The sequence below is a fragment of the Enhydra lutris genome, unplaced genomic scaffold, assembly GCF_002288905.1.
Source record: "Enhydra lutris kenyoni isolate GAN:26980312 unplaced genomic scaffold, ASM228890v2 scaffoldscaffold12, whole genome shotgun sequence".
Classification (NCBI taxonomy): domain Eukaryota; kingdom Metazoa; phylum Chordata; class Mammalia; order Carnivora; family Mustelidae; genus Enhydra; species Enhydra lutris.
In genome coordinates, this window is record NW_019154096.1 from 55,052,387 (window position 1) to 55,072,480 (window position 20,094).

Sequence of the window (20,094 nt, forward strand, 5' to 3'; positions counted from 1 at the left end):
AGACCCATATATGTATAATAGGGATGCCTAAAAGTAATATATATCTTAATATAAATAATATATATAAAATATAAATATGTATCTAAAAATGATAGTCTTGAGGATATTTATCTCAGCTAATATAAAAAGCTTTTATCCACAAGTAATATAATGCAGTGGAGTACTATTTCTTTTAAAATTCTTTCCTAACACAGACCACTTCAAAAGCATACTTGGTTTGTAGAAACAGTCCTTCGTTTTCTGAGCTTGTTAGTGCATGAAATCCTTCAGTTTAAGAAAAAGCAGTTAAGAATACATAAAGATTATAAGTAAAATAAAAATGAAGAATAAAAGATCTTTAGATTCAAATGCCTTTTTTTTAAAAAAATCACTTCAGGGGCGCCTGGGTGTCTTAATCGTTAAGCATCTGCCTTCGGCTCAGGTCATGATCCCAAGGTCCTGGGATGGAGCCCCGCATCGGGCTCTGTGCTCAGCGGGAAGCCTGCTTCTCCCTCTTCCACTCCCCTTGCTTGTGTTCCCTCTCTCACTGTGTCTCTCTCTGTCAAATAAATAAAATCTTCAAAAAATAAAAATAAATAAAAATAAATCACTTCACTGGCGTTTTGTCAGTTTCCTCTATGGAACTGTGTTGTTTTCAAAGGAGGCTCCACTTCCAACATGGGGCTCGAACTCACAACCCTAAGATCAAAACTTGCAGACTCTACCAGCTAAGCCAGTCAGGAATCCCCTCTATCTAGTTTTTAATTTAACTTTAAGAATATTTTTTAATCATATACAAAAATACAGAGAATATTAAATCAGTTGTTTTAAAACTATCACCCAAGCTTTAACAATTATCAGTATTCTGGACTTTTAAAAAAATATTTTATTTATCTGACAGAGACAGAAAGAGAGCACAAGCAGGGGGAGTGGCAAGCTGAGGGAGAGGGAGAAGCAGGATCCCTGCTGAGCAAGGAGCCCCATGCAGGGCTTGATCTCAGAGCTCCTAGGATCATGATCTGAGCGGAAGGCACACACTTAACTGACTGAGCCACCAGTATGACTGAGCCACCAACTGACAGGTGCGTCAGTATTTTGAATTCTTGTTTCATTTAACATTCCTAATCATTTCTCTTCCAATTTAATAACTTTTAACAGATCTAACATTTTTAAACTGATCTTTCATAAAATACTGAAATAGTATAATTATACACACGTTATCATATACATGCACATGCAAAATTATTAACTAGTTTGGGTGATCTTTTAATTACTGTTTAAATATCCTTCCCACTTAGAGGTCAGTGCCATACTAAAACAGTCTTTTATTGCCAGTAGTTATAATAAGAATCTTCCAAATTAAGGAGTGATCAGAAATCTTTTAACTACACTAAGTCTGTCAATTTTACAGTCTTTTTTTTTTTTTAAGATTTTATTTGAGAGAGAGAGAGAGAGAGAGCAAGCGATAGAGAACATAAGCAGGGGGGTGTGGAGAGGGAGAAGCAGGCTCCTCACTGAGCAGGGAGCTAGATGTGGGGCTCAAACCCAGGACCCCGGGATCATGACCTGAGCTGAAGGCAGGAGCCACCCAGGCACCCCAATCTTAGAATCTTGATGAGAAAACCAGTTCTACCAAAAGCACTGCTCTTTTGGTATGAAAGTACTGATTAGTATCATCATATATTAATACTCTGAGGAAATCAAAGTTAACATATAAGGTGATATGTTGAGCCAAAGAAAGTAGAAGTGTAAACATGGAAGAAAAATTTTTAAATGGGGATGCCATCAACAATAGCTTTAAAAAAAAAAAAAAAAGCTTAGTTCAGTTAAAGAAAACAAATAAAGAAGGCAAGCATTTTTACCTAAGGATCAGTAGATTTATTCCAAAATAAGTTCTAAGTTCTCTCTCTCTCTAAAAGACGACTATATCAAAACAGAACAGCCCAAGGCCAGATGGCTTCCCAGGGGAATTCTACCAAACATTTAAAGAATTATTAATTCCTATTCTCCTGAAACTGTTCCAAAAAATAGAAATGGAACGAAAACTTCCAAACTCATTTTATGAGGCCAGCATTACCTTGATCCCAAAACCAAAGATCCCATCAAAAAAGAGAATTATAGACCAATATCCTTGATGAACACAGATGCAAAAATTCTCACAAAAATACTAGCCAATAGGATCCAACAGTACATTAAAAGGATTATTCACCATGACCAAGTGGGATTTATTCCAGGGCTGCAAGGTTGGTTCAACATCTGCAAATCAATCAATGTGATACAATACATTAATAAAAGAAAGGACAAAAACCACATGATACTCTCAATAGATGCTGAAAAAGCATTTGACAAAGTACAGCATCATTTCTTGACCAAAACTCTTCAAAGTGTACGGATAGAGGGTTCATACCTCAATATAATCAAAGTCATCTATGAAAAACCCACCGCGAGTATCATTCTCAATGGGGAAAAACTGAGAGCTTTTCCGCTAAGATCAGGAACACTGCAGGGATGTCCACTATCACCACTGCTATTCAACATAGTACTAGAAGTCCGAGCCTCAGCAATCAGACAACAAAAAGAAATTAAAGGCATCCAAATCGGCAAAGAAGAAGTTAAACTATCACTCTTCGCAGATAATATGATACTTCATGTGGAAAACCCAGAAGACTCCACTCCAAATCTGCTAGAACTTGTACAGGAATTCAGTAAAGTGTCAGGATATAAAATCAACGCACAGAAATCAGTTGCATTTCTGTACACCAACAGCAAGACAGAAGAAAGAGAAATTAAGGAGTCGATCCCATTTACAATTGCACCCAAAACCATAAGATACCTAGGAATAAACCTAACCAAAGAGGCAAAGAATCTGTATTCAGAAAACTATAAAGTACTCATGGAAGAAATTGAGGAAGACACAAAGTAAGGGAAAAACGTTCCATGCTCATGGATTGGAAGAACAAATATTGTGAAAACATCTATGCTACTTAAAGCAATCTCCATGTTTAAAACAATCCCTATCAAAATACCAACCATTTTTTCAAAGAAAGGGAACAAATAATCCTAGAATTTATATGGAACCAGAAAAGACCCTGAATAGCCAAAGGAATGCTGAAAAAGAAAGCCAAAGTTGGGGGCATCACAATTCCAGACTTCAAGCTCTATTACAAAGCTGTCATCATCAAGACAGTATGGTACTGACACAAAAACAGACACATAGACCAATGGAACAGAATAGAGAGCCCAGAAATAGACCCTCAACTCTATGGTCAACTAATCTTCGACAAAGTAGGAAAGAATGCCCAATGGAAAAAAGACAGTCTCTTCAACAAATGGTGTTGGGAAAATTGGACAGCCACATGTAGAAAAATGAAACTGGACCATTTCCTTACACCACACACAAAAATAGACTCAAAATGGATGAAAGACCTCAATGTGAGAATCCATCAAAATCCCTGAGGAGAGCACAGGCAGCAACCTCTTCGACCTCAGCTGCAACAACTTCTTCCTAGAAACATCACCAAAGGCAAGGGAAGCAAGGGCAAAAATGAACTATTGGGACTTCATCAAGATCAAAAGCTTTTGCACAGCAAAGGAAACAGTCAACAAAACCAAAAGACAACCTACAGAATGGGAGAAGATATTTGCAAATGACATATCAGATAAAGGACTAGTACCCAAAATCTATAAAGAACTTATCAAACTCAACACCCAAAGAACAAATAATCCAATCAAGAAATGGGCAGAGGACACGAACAGGCATTTCTGCAAAGAAGACATCCAGATGCCAACAGACACATGAAAAAGTGCTCCACATCACTCGGCATCAGGGAAATACAAATCAAAACCACAATGAGATACCACCTGACACCAGTCAGAATGGCTAAAATTAACAAGTCAGGAAATGACAGATGTTGGAGAAGATGAAGAGAAAGGGGAACCATCCTACACTGTGGGTGGAATGCAAGCAGGTGCAACCACTCTGGAAAACAGCGTGGAGGTTCCTCAAAAAATTGAAAATAGAGCTACCCTATGACCCAGCAATCGCACTACTGGGTATTTACCCTAAAGATACAAATGTAGTGATCCTAAGGGACATGTGCACCCAAATGTTTATAGCAGCAATGTCCACAATAGCCAAACTATGGAAAGAACCTAGATGTGTATCAACAGATGAATGGAAAAAGAAGATGTGGTGTATATATGCAATGGAATACTATGCAGCCATCAAAAGAAATGAAATCTTGCCATTTGCAACGACATGGTTGGAACTAGAGGGTATTATGCTGAGCAAAATAAGTCAATCAGAGAAAGACAATTATCATATGATCTCTCTGATATGAGGAATTTGAGAGGCAGAGTAGAGGTTCTGGGGGGTAGGGAAGGAAAAAATGAAACAAGATGGGATCGGGAGGGAGACAAACCATAAGAGACTCTTAATGTCACAAAACAAACTGAGGGTTGCCAGGGGGAAGGGGGGGTATGGAGAGGGTGGTTTGGTTATGGACATTGGGGAGGGTAAGTGAAATGGTGAGTGCTGTGAAGTGCGTAAGCCTGACAATTCACAGACCTGTACCCCTGGGGCAAATAATACATTATATGTTAATAAAAATAATTTTTAAAAAGGGGGAGAGGAAAAGGTGCTCTATCTGGTGTGAGAGATCTTCGGTGACAGCATTAACAATAATTATAATATGTAATACTTCTTACTTTAGATTGTGTTTTCTCCTTTAAATGCTGTTAATGCTGATAAGTTCTGTGAGCATGTACAATGGCTGAGAAACACCATCTGTGTGCCTTGGACTTTGTTCAAGTAAATACACCATGCAAAAAAGTGTTCATTTAAATATCAAGTAGACTCAATTCCAAAAACAATAACACAAGATCATCCAATGCATTTACTATGCATGACAGGATAAGATGACAGATCAAAGGTCCCGAGATCCTGCTAGGAGAGGATAATCCTCTAATTTAGCAAGAACTAGTTTTTCTTAATTTCTTTCCTGGTACTATTTTAATAGCTTTATTCTAGCTTCTCATGCCACTTTAGGCTTATTAATGCAAAATGCTTAGGTTTGAGATAATTGGATTTCATCCCTGGTGGCTAGTGGTATGGCCTGGAAAGGAGAGGAGGGCAGAAAAATTCAAAAGGGGAGTCTAACATATATTTTCAATTCCTCCCAAGATTTAAAAAAAAAAAAAGTACAATTTTAGAATTTTAACAACATCTGGAATAGAGTATTGAATCTTGAGGCTTCATTCCCTTACAATTACATCTAAAAATTAAAAGAAAAACTGTGCAAAACTTTCTATATTCTAAGGATAAGGATCATATTCAAACTCAAGACAAAGATGCATCTGGCTTATAGAGAATTTCAGTATTTTTGAAACAAAAGAACAACAAAGGATGATTTTGTTTACATCTTTCTCTGATTTCTCATTGAGAGTTTAATAAATAATTTCCGATCCTGTAACAGCTAGAAGCAGCATAAGAAATGGAACTGATCTGGGTTTACATTCCAGCTATGAATCTTAAGTCAACTGCTAGCTACGTACAGATTTTTTTACCTCTTGATTTCGTGAACTATTTGTAAAGTGAAGGTAGTAATCTCCACCTCAGAGGGCTGTTGAGAGGATTAAAAGGTGGTACACTGTACATAAAATACATTTTCTAGCACATGAAGTACATGCTTAATAAATGTTCTTTTCCTCCTGACAATTTCTCAGAAAAATGGGAAAGACTAGACACTGACCATGACACCCACCAGTATTAAGTGGTAACAGAAATAAGGAATTTATTGTTGGACTTACCAAAATGGCTCAGAACCTTAAACGTGTTAGAGCCAGAAAAAAATCAGGATGTCTTTCTAGATCTTTGAGCTTAAGAGGGGCAACAAAAAGAAAGAAAAAGGCAGACTTCTTGATTGAAAAAAAAAAAAAAAAAAAGTCAAGGTGATTTATTTATTTAATAAAGATTTTATTTATTTATTTGACAGACAGAGATCACAAGTAGGCAGAGAGACAGGCAGAGAGAGAGGAGGGAGCAGGCTCCCCACTGAGCAGACGATCCCAGGACCCTGAGATCATCACCTGAGCTGAAGGCAGAGGCTTTAACCCACTGAGCCACCCAGGTGCCCGAGTCAGTAGAACATGTGATCTCAGGATTATGAGGTTCAAGCCCCACACTGGGTGTGGAGCTTACAAAACAAAATAAAACAAAACAATAAATGAACCAATTTAGAAATAATACATTTTCATAATCGTAAAACCAAGAGTCACCCTATATGTGAAGGGCATTAAGTAATATTAACAAACCCTCTTCCCACCCTACTGTCCCCCTGGGGATAAAGACTTCTGAAAATTTAACAATCGTATGTATAAAATTTTGATGTTAATTCCATGGAACTTACTGCATGTTTATGTCTTTCATGCAACCACAAAGGTCGTCTACTTCTTTTCATGTAAAAGAGTTCTTTATTGTTTCAAAAATTGTTCCCCTTGCAGTTATTAGAAGCCTATCAGTGATACCTTTGTCATAAAGAAAAAATTTTAAATTTAAATAAGGACCCTTTCTCAGAAATCCATTCCTTCACCATGATCCTGCTAATAAATAACTCTTCACTAAAAACAGAAATTTCTGTGGAAACATAATCTGAAGCCAAATTACTTGACATTAAAAATCTATTCAGAAAAGAAGTTCAACTTTCTATTTTCATGATCATCTGCAGTGCTTAAAAAGAAAATTCAAAAACAAAAGAGTGATGAAAGAGTCCATTGTCTAGCATTCCAGGTTTTTCTACAGCATATAGGAATGTAAATGAGTTTAAGGTTGATATTTTTTTCCTTATTCCTTAGATTTTCCCTTACAACTCTAGTTCAGTGTATCAATACTTTTACCACCAGTTAGAGCAAGAGAACTACTTTCATTGCATTCATCATTTTATATACATTATTTCATTTAAACCTTATACCAATAGTTTATTGCCTACCCTACCCTCCCACCCCCAACATACACACTTTTTTTTTTTTTTTAATTAAATGAAGAAACTGAAAGTAAGATGCTGGTAGCCAAGAGCTAGTACAAGATAGAGCTGGGATCCAAACCAGGGTCAATCACACACAGAGGGTTCTGCTTTTTCTATAACCTCAGAACCTCTAAGGTAAAGATAAAAATAAGACTGGGCCTAAACTCAGAGTATATGGGACTTAAACTTCAAAACAGAAATAGATTATTCCGGGTTTTTCCTCTTAAGTCACTTTTTATATCCGATTACTCTCAGTAGCTGTTGACTAACATTAGCTTGTTAAAGAAACCACATTTTGCAGATCACCAGTCTGTCAGATTGTAAACTACAATAATGAGGAGATGATTTAAGTACTTTATGCCACTCAGTGAATCAGAAAAGAATTTCTCATTTGAAACCTCAGCAATAAATCTCTGGATATAATATTATAAAACTAAGTAACATAATAAGAAGAGTAATGGAAACAACAGGTCTCTTTACACCTATTTGCCACTTGAAAAATGAACTAGCACTAAACAACGGAAAAAAACATCAATTCTCTCTTTTCCATTTTCACTCTACACTGTAACAATAAATTCAGCAATGTAACATTTTTAACAGTCCTCTAATATAACAAAAGGCAAGAAATTAACAAATAGTACAGATTATACCCTTCAGTCTGAGGAGAGGAAGTAGCTGGGTTAAAAACAACTTTCTTGCTCTTTCAGAAGTCCAAAGACCTAATCTTAGGTGGACTGTCAAGATTTTTTGGCTTGATTTGTCCTGGGAAATGCACTTATCAGTCTGATCCATCTGCCTGTCCCACGTAAGCAGAAAAAGGCTAAAGAGTGCTCTCAAATAGAGACCCACAAACTCAAAATTCATTGTTTAGAAAGCACCTACATTAGAGCAACTTAATAAAATAGATAACCAGGGCACCTAACAGGTCTAATAAAGGAAAAAGGGGTCTCAGGAGAAGGGAAAAGAAAAACACATATCTGCAGAGGAAGATAAAAATGCAAAGGATCACTTTCTGATATGTATCATGTGCATGTTTTTTCATGTGCATTTTTTATATAAAACAGTTCACTGCTGGTCAGTGGCTCAGTATTACCCAGAATCTAGACATTGACTTTCATATATATAACTAATCTATACTTAGTAGACAAACTGGTTAAAGAATAATTAATGTACATACTTCCATTAGAGAAATAAAATGTTAATCTACAGTATTACAGAGAAAAACTGACATTAGTTTTATAGTCAGATTTGAGGATTAAAATTGATTAGGTCCAAGAAAATCAGGAAAAATTAGTTTATGTCAACAGGCAAGTTCTTTATTTTGAAATTTTTTAAATTTTATATAAAAATGTAAATCTTACATGGAAATCCAGCAAATAAACTAATATATGTGCTGCTGAAGCGAGCACAGCAAATAAACTAATAAAAACAAAAAATACATAGCTTGCTTTAATTATAGTGATAGCTGATGATAAAGATCTTTTCTGAAAAACTGTTAGAGGTGTAAGGCTGGCATTCAGAGGAGACGAAGACAATGAGGTTCCCTAGAGAATGGATTATGTTACTGAACACCATGGCACACTTCAGAGGAATGAATGTACCAAACTGTAAGCAAAATCATAAAATTCTTTATACAAGTAAAACAAGTCATGCCAGTAATTTCTCTTTTAACAAGCAAATAAACAAAAAACCCCAACAATCCCTCAACTTAACTTCATTCTACCAAAGATCTATATAGTTCAGTTTTGGAAAATTACAAGTTTAGAACTGTTATAAATATAGCTTAACATTGTTGGAATCCATGTATGTATTCTTGCCTTAATTGTCCTCTTCCTTATTTATCAGTGACAAATCAAAGTTTTAAATTATATACCACTAAATCTATCAATCTCAACATCTGATATGATGAACAGCATTTCAAAACATCAGATTTCAAACAAATGTTCTTATCAAAATGAACTTTTAAAAAAGGTGAATAATCAAAACCAAACAAAACCACGACACCCTTCCCACCAAAGAAGGTCTGCTACAGCCATTTTCTAGTAAACCAAAGACAGAATTAAATCCCATCCCCCACAATTTCCATGAAAAAGTCATATACATTTCCCACATTTGAAAACAGGGGGGAAAAACCCCAACTTTACCTAAATAGCTGTTTTCTCAGAACGAATTTAGGCGAAGTTTACAGTGTGAAAAGGTAGGCCCTAAACCAACAGCCACCTTCTCTCAACAAATGTACCACTCCAAAACATGACTGCCATTTGAAATGTGAAGTCCTATCCAGACACTTCAGAAGCATCAATCCTAGCTTCACTACCAATTTCACTATAGTCTATGAAAACAAGTAATCCATCTATGTTTGCCAGTCAATTCAAAGATTATGCCAGATATGCAGATTTATAGGACATCTAATAATTTCATTTCAGATAAAATTAACATTTGTTGGGCTATTCCTTCCCTCAATAAAAAAATCAAATGCTTATTAAATGTCTTCTCTACACTCAAAATAGTAGTATACTAAGAAGACAGCTATTTAAACACCTAATACTTATTAAGCACCTAGTACAAAACAAGCTAATTTTCAAAAAAATTAAGAAACCAATTCTCTCTGTATCCTCCAAATTCTGAAGTCAATATATACAGGGAGGAAAAAAATGAAAGAAAGTAGACAGTGCCACATTTCATTCTGCACAGAAATTTGGCATTTTCCGTAAACACTTGAAGCAAGAAAGTAGGTCAACAACATAACGTTAATGTTACTAAGTTAGAACACAGAAGGAAAACAAACTTAAAAATTATAATCAGAAGTAAAAGTGGTTACTGCCACTACCTATATTAAAAAATATAAAGCAAATAAAGATAAGGGTGCTTGGAGTATTTGGGTAGTATTTATTATATTAATTTTATAAGAAATTACTTTTTTTATAGTCAGCAATTATCATAAAACCCAGTTGTAACTTCATATTTATATATAATAACTCTAAAATCACCTTTAAATTTAAATCCCCCTTATTCTCATTTACTGAAACCAAAAGCTGGCTCTTAGCAGGGGAAAACAAAAAAATCAAAAAAACTGATTAACCTCTTGTTAGACTGATGAAGGGAAAAAAGACACAAATAACTAATTTCAGGAATGAAAAAGAGAACAGTATTACAGATCCTAGAGACATCAAAAGAATAATTAAAATATTATAAAAATTATGCCAATAAATTTAAAACTCAGTGAAATGGACACAAATGATCAAAACTGATACAAGAAGAAACAGAAAGTCTGACTAGCTCTATATTTAACAGTTGAATGCATAATTTAAAACCTTTCCACAAAAATAACTCCTGGCCCAGATAGCTTCACTTGTTAATTCTGTCACATACTTAAGGAAAAAATAGTATCAATTCTACCCACACTTCCAGAAAATAGAAAAGGGGAATAGTTCCCAACTCATTATATGAGATCAGCATTACTCTAAAACCAAAATTCAACAGACATTGTAATACAAATACAAATCTAATGAACATGATGCAAAAATCCTCAACAAAACACTGGCAAATCAAATTTGCCAATATATAAAAAGAATACTATATAACCAAGTGGGATTTACTCTAGGAATGTAAAGTTGGTTTAACATTCAGCAATCAATGAATGTAATTCATCCTTTTAACAAACTAAAAAAGAAAAACCATATGGATCATCTCAACAGAGGCAGGAAAACATTTAATGAAAATTTAGCACTCATTCATGTTAAAAGGAAAACTCCCAGAAAACTAAGAATAAAAGGGAACTTTCCAACCTGATAAAAAAAATTTATAAAAAAACCTACAAATAACATCATACTCAATAGTGAAAAACTGAACATTCTCTCCCTAAGATCAAGAACACAGCAAAGAGGTCCATTCTCAACACCACTATTCAACCAAGTACTAAGGTTTTACTGCAATAAGGCAAAAAGAAAAAAAATGATTTTTCTAACAAGATATAAAGATAAATTGGGGGGAAAAAAAGATCTATAGATTGGAAAGAAAAAAGTGATTTGCAGATGATCTGATCACATACATACAAAATTCTAGTAAGTCTATAAAAGAGCTACTAGAATGAATAAGCGAATTTTAGAAATTCACAGGATTCAAGAATATACAAAAATGAGCTGTTATTTCTAAATGCTAGCAATCAAATAGAAAATGCAATTTCAAACAGCATTTACTACATAAAAATTAGGAAATAATTAAAAGATAAATGTAAACAAAATATATATAAGATCTTTACACCAAAAATAACAAAACACTGCTAAGAAATTCTAAAGAAGATTAGGTAAATGGCCCAATGTATTATGTTTCCAGACTGGAAGACTCAATGTAGCAAAAACGTCAATTGGATACAAAATAAGCTGATCTTGAAATTTATATAGAAATGTAAAGGACACAGAATATTAAGACAATTATAAAAAAGAATAAAGGACTTATACTACCTGACTTAAAGATTAACAGAAACCTATAATAATCAATCAAGACCATGTGATATTCACTTTGATCAATGAAAGAGAATGTCAACATACAGACCAACACATATTGATCAACAGATTCACAAAACATATATCTGACAAAGGACCAGTACTCAGAATACATAAAGAACTTCTACAACTCAACAATAAAAAGAAAAGCCAGTAAACAAAGGCATTTGAACAGGCATTTCACAAAAGAAATATAAATAGCCAATAACCACATGAAGATTTTCAGCATCACTAGTTATGAGGGAAGTACAAAAAAAAAAAAATCACAATAACACTACACATTTACTAAAATGACTAAAATTCAAAGGATTGATGCTATCAAGCATAGGTGAGGATTAGATCAAGTAGAATTCTTATGTTTGGTGGGTGTGACTTTAAAATGGTATCAGTACTTTGAAAAACCATTTGTCTATCTCCTGTAAGGTAAACATAAAACCTTGCAATTGTACCTAAGTATTTACTCAAAAGAAATAAAAATATACATCCACAAAAAGACTTGTAGTATGTAGAACCAATGTTCATAGCAGTTTTATTCATAATAGCCCCAAAGGGAAACAACTCAAACATCCATCAACAGATAAATGCATAAACAAATTGTGATATACGGGTATCCCCCGCTTTTTGAAAGTTCAAGTTATGTCACTTAACTCTGATGAAAGACCTACATGAGTACTTGTTTTTGCTAACTGAAATAAATCTGAAGAGGATTTTTGCTTTTATGAAAAGATGAAAAGCAAAAATGGCATTCAGCATTTGTTTTGTAAGCAGCCCTTATAAAGGCAGTGTATACCACAAGCACCAAGAGTGGCTCTGCCACACTCCTTCCCCAGAACTTACACTCAACATCTCAGCATCAAGCCATCAGGGCTCTAAATTATGTCTGTAACCAACTGTGCTTTACCTCAACTTATTTTGTGTATCCATTAGCAAGATGGGTTTTAAGGCATCAGAAAACCCTAAGAAAGAGGGGGAGGGGCAGTCTAGAAATCCTCATAAGTTTTTCCATATAAACTAATGGTAATTATTTCTTTGCTTTATGACATTTCAGCTTACAAACAGTTTCACAGGAACGCTCTACTTTCAGATAGCGGGGAAGAAAAACCTGTACCCATACAATGGACTACTACTTGACTCCCCCCTCCAAAAAAAGTATAGTTTAAAGAAAAATGTGATAATTGTATAATGCTGACCAGTTAACATCACTAGTAATAAGACTTGCCAACATTATGTACCTTTGGTATTATGCTCTGAGAAGAATACACCATCTCTGTAGTGTTCTTCACAAATATGCATAAAACTTCAATCATGGGAAAAAATATCAGACAAATCCAAATTGTGGAAGAGTTTACAAAAATATCTAACTAGTACTCTTCAAGTGTCAAAGCAATGAAAAGACAGGACTGTTACAGAAGACACTAAGGAAATATGACAACTAAATGCAATGTGGGATCCTAGATTGGAATTAAGAACTTTAGTGGGAAAATTTGTAAAAACTAAATAACGTCTGAAGTTAGTAGTACTACACTAATGTTCATTTCTTAGTTCTTATAATTGTACTGTGGTCAACTACAGTCAGGTACAAGGTCACCATTAGAAGAGAATAGAGGCCAAATATTATTTTTGCAGCTCTTCCATAGGTCTAAAATTATTTCCTAACTTTTTATAATTTAAAAATGTTAGGGGTAAAAAAAAGTGAATGAACTATTTACTGACAGACGCAACAACATCAACGAATCACAAAAACATTACGCTGAGCAAAAGAGGTCAAACACAAGAGTACATACTGGATGATTCCATTTATATGAAATTCTGAAAAGGGCATACTATAGTAATCCACAGCGACAAAAAGCCCTGAGGCAAAGGTGGAGTAAAAGGGAGAACGACTTCAAAGAGGCAATGAGGGAACTTTTTGGAGTGATGGAAATATTCCTTATCTTTTTTTTTTTTACGATTTTATTTATTTATTTGACAGAAACAGAGAGAGATAACAAGTAAAGCAGAGAAGAGGGGGAGGGGACACACAGGGGAGGCAGGCTCCCTACCCAGCAGAGAGCCCGATGGGGAGCTTGATCCCAGGATTCTAAGATCATGACCTGAACTGAAGGCAGAGGCTTAACCCACTGAGCCACCCAGGCACCCCAGATATTCCTTATCTTAATTGTGGTGGTAGTTACACATGTGTATACATTTTGTCTAACTAACTATATACTTAAAATGCATGTTTTATTGTATGTAACTTACTCCTCAATGTTTATTAAAATTCAAAAAATAAGTTCATATTATGAAGTATTTCACTTGAACAGTGCATATTTTATACAAGCTAAAGTCAAATACAGTGATTCTTTTTTTAAATAGTTTTTAATTAATTTTTAAGTTTTTCATGACCTGATGCTCATCACAATAACTGTAATCCCAAATCCCCACTCCCTATTTTACATTCCTTCACCCACCTCCCCTCTGGTAACCAGCAGTCTGTTCTCTATAGTTAAGAGTTTTTTGGTTTCTCTATCTCTCTTTCTCCTTTTTTTCCCCTTTGCTCATTTGTTTCTTAAATTCCACATGAGTGAAATCATATGGTATTTGTCTTTTTCTGACTGACTTATTTCACTTAGCATCATACTCTCAAGCTCCACCCTTTCACTGCAAACTCCAAGATTTCATTCTTTTTTTATGACTGAATAATATTCCATTGTGTGTATGTATGTGTATCACATATTCTTTATCCAGTCATCAATCAATGGACAGTCAGGCTGCTTCTCTAATTTGGCTATCATAAATAATGCTGCTATAAACACAGAGGTGCAAGTATCCCTTTGAATTAGTGTTTTTGTAGTCTTTGGGTAAATACCCAGTAATGCAATTCCTAGATCATCGGGTGATTCTATTTTTAATTTTTTGAGAAAGCTCCATACTGTTTTCTACACTGCCTGCACCAGTCTGCACTGACTCCAACAGTGCACAAGGGATACTTTTTCTCCACATCCTCGCCAACACCTGTTGTGTCTGTGTTTTTGATTTTAGCCATTCTGACAGGCATGAAGTGATACCTCATAGTAGTTTTATTTGCATTTCCTTGATGATGAGTGATGTTGAGTATCTTTTCAAGTGTCTGTTGGCCATCTTTTGTCTACTTTGGAGAAATGGCTGTTCTCTGCATTTTTAATAAGATTATTGAGCTTTAGAAATTCTTTATGTATTTTAGATACTAACTCTTTCTTGGATGTCATTTGCAAATACCTTCTCCCACTTAGTAGATTGTCTTTTAGTTTTGTTGACTGTTTTCTCTGCTGTGCGTAAGTTTATTTTAATGTAGTTTCTATAGTTTATTTGCTTTTGTTTCCCTTGCCTCAGGGGACCTATCTAGAAAAAAGTTGTTACGCCTGATGTCAAAGAAACTACTGCCTCTGCTCTCTTCTAAGATTTTTATGGTTTCAGGTCTCACATTAAAGTCTTTATTCTTCTTACAGTTTTTAACTAATTCATCTAAGTTTTTATTTTAATAAAATATAGTGATTAATTCTTACACTGATTTATTAAAACTTAGGTACCCAAACTGTTCATTCAATATATATTTACTGAGCACCTACTACATGCCAGGCTTTAGGCAACACATAGGATATAGAAGTGAAAAAGAAAGCCCTTGCCCTTGAAGAACTCACAGGCCAATGTGGAGACAGGCAAGCAAACAAAAGCTGCAAATGATATATAAATTGCTATCAGCAAAATAAGTCAATCGGAGAAAGACAACTACCTCATGATCTCCCTGGTATGAGGAAGTGGAGATGCAACATGGGAGGTTTGGGGGGTAGGAAAAGAATAAATGAAACAAGATGGGATTGGGAGGGAGACAAACCATAAGTGACTCAACCTCACAAAACAAACTGAGGGTTGCTGGGGGGAGGGGGAGTTACAGACATTGGGGAGGGTATGTGCTATGGTGAGTGCTGTGAAGTGTGTAGACCTGGTGATTCACAGACCTGTACCCCTGGGGATAAAAATACATTATATGTTTATAAAAAAATTTAAAAATTATAAATTGCTATCAGGAAATGATGTACCAAGGTGTCATGACTGCAGAGAAGACAATGTCTCACATGAGGCTTCAGAACAAATACAGACTCTTTCCAAGAACTTATCCTGTGAAGCTATTACATTTATTCCAGGGATGTTTATTCCAAATACTCAAAGCTTTCAAAAAACACTTTTTAATCTTGTCTCTGTACTTCAGGGCACATTTTCTGATGAAAAGTCCTTAGCACTTCATGGGTGTGGTTTGTTTTTTAAATAACAAAAGTTATTCTCAGATAAATTTAATGAATACTATTCTGGGAAACAGGAGAGAGTATAAGCCAATAAACTTGTTTCCCTATGTGCTTTATGAAGTGATGGTAGTACCATAAGAGGACTAACAATGTTTTTCATCCAACACTATTTGTGGAAATAATGTATAGTCTCTCAAGGGGGACTCCTTTAAAGGGCATTACCCTTTTGAGTGCTTAAGTCCTGGTTGGTTGTTTAAGGAAGGGAGCTCAGTACTTTGAAATTATACCACACTATAAACTGTCATTGTTCAAAATGATAATTTAAACTTACCATAATAATATATATTATATATTACCATATTACCATAATTATAAATATTATATATTTATAATACCATATTTATAAATATTACCATAATAATATATATTATAGTAAGTTTAAATTATCATTTTGAACAATGACAGTTTATAGTGTGGTATAATTTCAATATATATATATATAAAATATATACAGGTATGCATACACTCACATACACATATAAATGTATACTTAGATTTGAATCTCAGTTCAGCTACATCAAAGTTAAACACCCTTGGACAAAGTTCTTAGTGTCCCAGCATCATCTGTAAAATGACATCTGCCTCAATAACAATAATATCTGCCTCACAGAGTTTTTGTAAATATTAAATAAGTGGCATGAATGAGATAATCCATGTTTTAAGTGAGATAATATATTATTAGAACAGGACTTCCTTTGCACATAATAAGCACTTAATAAATGTTAATAATTATTATATTTATATATAAGCAAAGTATATTAGTATCTTCACTAAGAGTAATAAGTATTAAAATATGAAGTGGGATTTAAAAAACAAGCGAAAAGAAGCAATCATAAGGTATCTTTAAAGTGTAGAGACTTTTCAGTGACTTTCTCATTAAACAAGAGAATTCATTTTTTCATTGTTCTGCAGGAATATGTGGTTATCTCAATGCTCAGTAACAAAATGTGCCTGAACACCACAGGTTTTCAGTAAATACTAACCTCAATACAATGAGAATGTCTTAATAACCAAGGGGTTATTTTTCTTCCCATTAACTTTTTCTTCCCATTAACTTCTATTTCTGCTTTAGGTAGTATCTCTTTCAGCTGAATTATCTTACCATTCCTTTCACTGGAGAGGTAAAATTCTACAAATGAGAGAGACTGTAGGATTTTCTCCCAATCTGGAAAGATCTACCCTGAGAAAGTACAGTACTTCCAACTTCCTTTCTGAGAAGTGGTCCTAAAAGTGACTGTGTCCAATTAGAAAAATATGTAAGAATAAAAATGCAGCAAAAACAACTTTAAGGCAATAGAAAATGAAATAAACAACAAAGGGTATGGAGGGAAGAATGGGAAATGCAAACCAAGTCAGTGTATATTTTTAATATATAACTTGTTTGGTACATAGCATGGCCACAGCTATGTGACAACGACCTATAAACTGCATGTGTTCATTTTTGCATTATTCTATTACAATACATATTTACATACATTTATAATACATTCATATGTTATAATGCATATTATTATATTAGCCTAAATTGAACATCAAATTGAGATCTAATTTGAGATGGGTCTCAGTTTTCTAATACTGTTATAAGAGGTTTCTGAACATAAGTAAATTTATACATTTTAACATTTTTGTGTAAAGACAGTTATTTTTTTAGAGAAAATTTCTGAAAGATTCTCTTTCAAGTGTCATGACAATACACACATGCATGAACATACAGATATACACATGCACTCAACTCAGTCCTTCATCTCTAATACTTAAGTGACATTTTCACATCAAAATCAAGGAATTTTTAATAAAAACTTCGTAAGTTCTGAAAAGATCTTGCAAATATTAGCTAATCCATTGATGATTTCAAATATATCTCAGAGACAGGAAGGGAAAAACAGTATGCGCTGTGTTTAAAGTCTATCCGATAATGAACAAAGCAAATAGCTCTAATTTTTAAAAAGTCTTTACATAGTGTATTTGTAATCATTTCAATGGAAATAAACACATTTTCCATTTGTCTTAAGAATAACATTAAAATTTTTAACTGGTAAAAAAGTTTTCCTTTGGGAAAAAAAAAATAGTTTTCCTTGGGTAGAACAAAAGATACAAAACTCCATCATTGAAGAATAGTTTTAGAGAGTAAAGCCAAAAGTGCCCTGATATACACATTAATATATAATTTCATCATACTATTTCTTACTAGGGACTCTAAAATAATTTAGCACTTGTTCTACTTATGCATCTTATGTAAATCTATCTTATGTAAATCTCAAGGATATCTGGTAATTTCAATATTCATAAATATCAATGGAAGGAGCTCTGATAACAAGAGCTTCTAGTAGCTAAATATAGGATTAAATAAATGTTTACTGAATTGCCTCCTGTAGACCCACTGTGTTATACTTAAAGCAGTTTTTAAGCAGTCAAAAAGTGCTACTCACCAGCAAGGGTATAATCCATATCAAAACCAAAACACTTTATTTTTTCCATCGCTAAACTTCGGTTCACAAACACCCTAAAAAAAGAAGCAAAAAATGATCTCTCAATTAACACTGAAGCAAATCCCCCACAAAATTCTTAAGTTTAATGTAATTATTTGGTTATCTTTCTAGAATTTTTTCATTTAAATACCAATATTAAGATTCATAACAGGAGCACCTGGGTGGCTCAGTTGGTTATGCATCTGCCTTCGGCTCAGGTCATGATCTCAGGATCCTGGGATGGAGGCCCCACTCCCGCATCAGGGCTCTGGCTCCCTGCTCAGCAGTGAGTCTGCTTCTCCCTCTCCCTTTGCCCCTCTTCCTATTTGTGCCCTCTCTCTCCTTCTCAAATAAATAAATGAAATTTTTAAAAAAGGAATGCCTGGGTGGCTCAGTCATTAAGCTCAGGTCATGATTCCAGGGTCCTGGGATAGAGTCCTACATCAAGCTCCTTGCTCAGCGGGGAGCCTGCTTCTCTCTCTGCCTGTTCCAGCTGCTGTTCCCTCTGCTTGTGTCTGACAAATAAACAAATAAAATTTTTTTTTAATCTTAAAAGAAATTCATAACTAAAATTCTTCAAGTCCTTCTTATAAATGAAATCAGGTATTATATGGAAATATATGTATTTTCTTACTGTGCCATGTGCTAAAGACTTCAGAGAATCAGCTCTCTTTTTCGAAGTCTGACCCCCAAGACAAGCTTATTTTTGAGGTTTTATAATATATTCATTCATTTATAATTTATTTAAACAGTGTTCATTTAAAACCTACAACATGCCAGATACTAAACACATAAACATAAACGGATTTGTTCAAACACTTAATGCCCACTATATCCCAAACAAGGTACATGATACAGCAGTGAATGAATAAGAGCACCTGCCCTTATGGAACTTCTATTTTCATTTACAATCTCTATCCTTGAGGAATTCAGCCTAGTAGGAGAGACACTTACACACGAATAATTTTAACAACTCAATAAATGCTACAAAATAAGACAGAGGAAAGAATACCACTTCCTTAGAGACTAGAAGAGATGTATGAGCTGAATCTTAAGCAATCAGTAGAAGTGTTCCAATTGGACAAAGCGACAAAGGCAATCCAGGCAGAATAACCAAGCAAGGACAAGGTTTACAGTGAACTATAAAACATTTACTACAGCTGGAGCTGAGGAGTTTTCTTTGGTTTTGCTTTTCTGATTGTTTCTGCAAAAGGAGGTTTTCCAGAAGGGCAGGGGTAGGGAGAAGGGGCAATAACAGCTATGGAGCTATAAAGGTTAGTAGGAGTTAAAATCATAAAGACTCTGTATGCCACATTAGAGTTTGGACTTTATTGTGCAAGCAAGGACAAATTATCAGATTTTGAAGAAATGAAATAATCAGATTCAAATTTCAGAAAGATCACTTTTGAAGATACATTATACATTTAGGGAAAACTAAATGTATAACAGAATGGTAAATCATCAAATGATGATGTTTTGGGCTAAGTTTTAATCATCTCTGAAAACAAAAGTATCCTTTTGGGGTACCTAGGTGTCTTAGTCAGTTAATTGACCAACTCTTTTGATTTCGTCTCAGGTCATGATCTCCACGTCGTGAGATCAAGTCCCACATTAGGGTCCGTGCTGGACATGGAGCATGCTTGGGATTCTCTCTCTCCCTCCTAATCTCTCCCTCTGCCCCCCACCCCTCTCTTAAAAACACACTCACACACATCCTTTCCAACTCATCTCCAGCTCAACAGCCAGAATTATTGAATGGTTTATCCTCTTATTACCAAACCTTTTCTTTGCCTTCATT

At 34.6% G+C, this 20,094-nt stretch overlaps 1 protein-coding gene across 2 annotated transcripts in view; it reads right to left on the minus strand.

Moving 5' to 3' along the window:
* The window catches only part of LOC111144716 (5'-nucleotidase, cytosolic II), a 90,963-nt gene that overhangs the window by 27,769 nt on the left and 43,100 nt on the right, over positions 1 to 20,094 (minus strand). For both annotated transcript variants that reach the window (XM_022499158.1, XM_022499157.1), the window contains exon 3: positions 18,258 to 18,331. In XM_022499158.1, the coding sequence (XP_022354866.1) occupies positions 18,258 to 18,331 (74 nt within the window). The remainder of the gene's footprint in view (positions 1 to 18,257; positions 18,332 to 20,094) is intronic.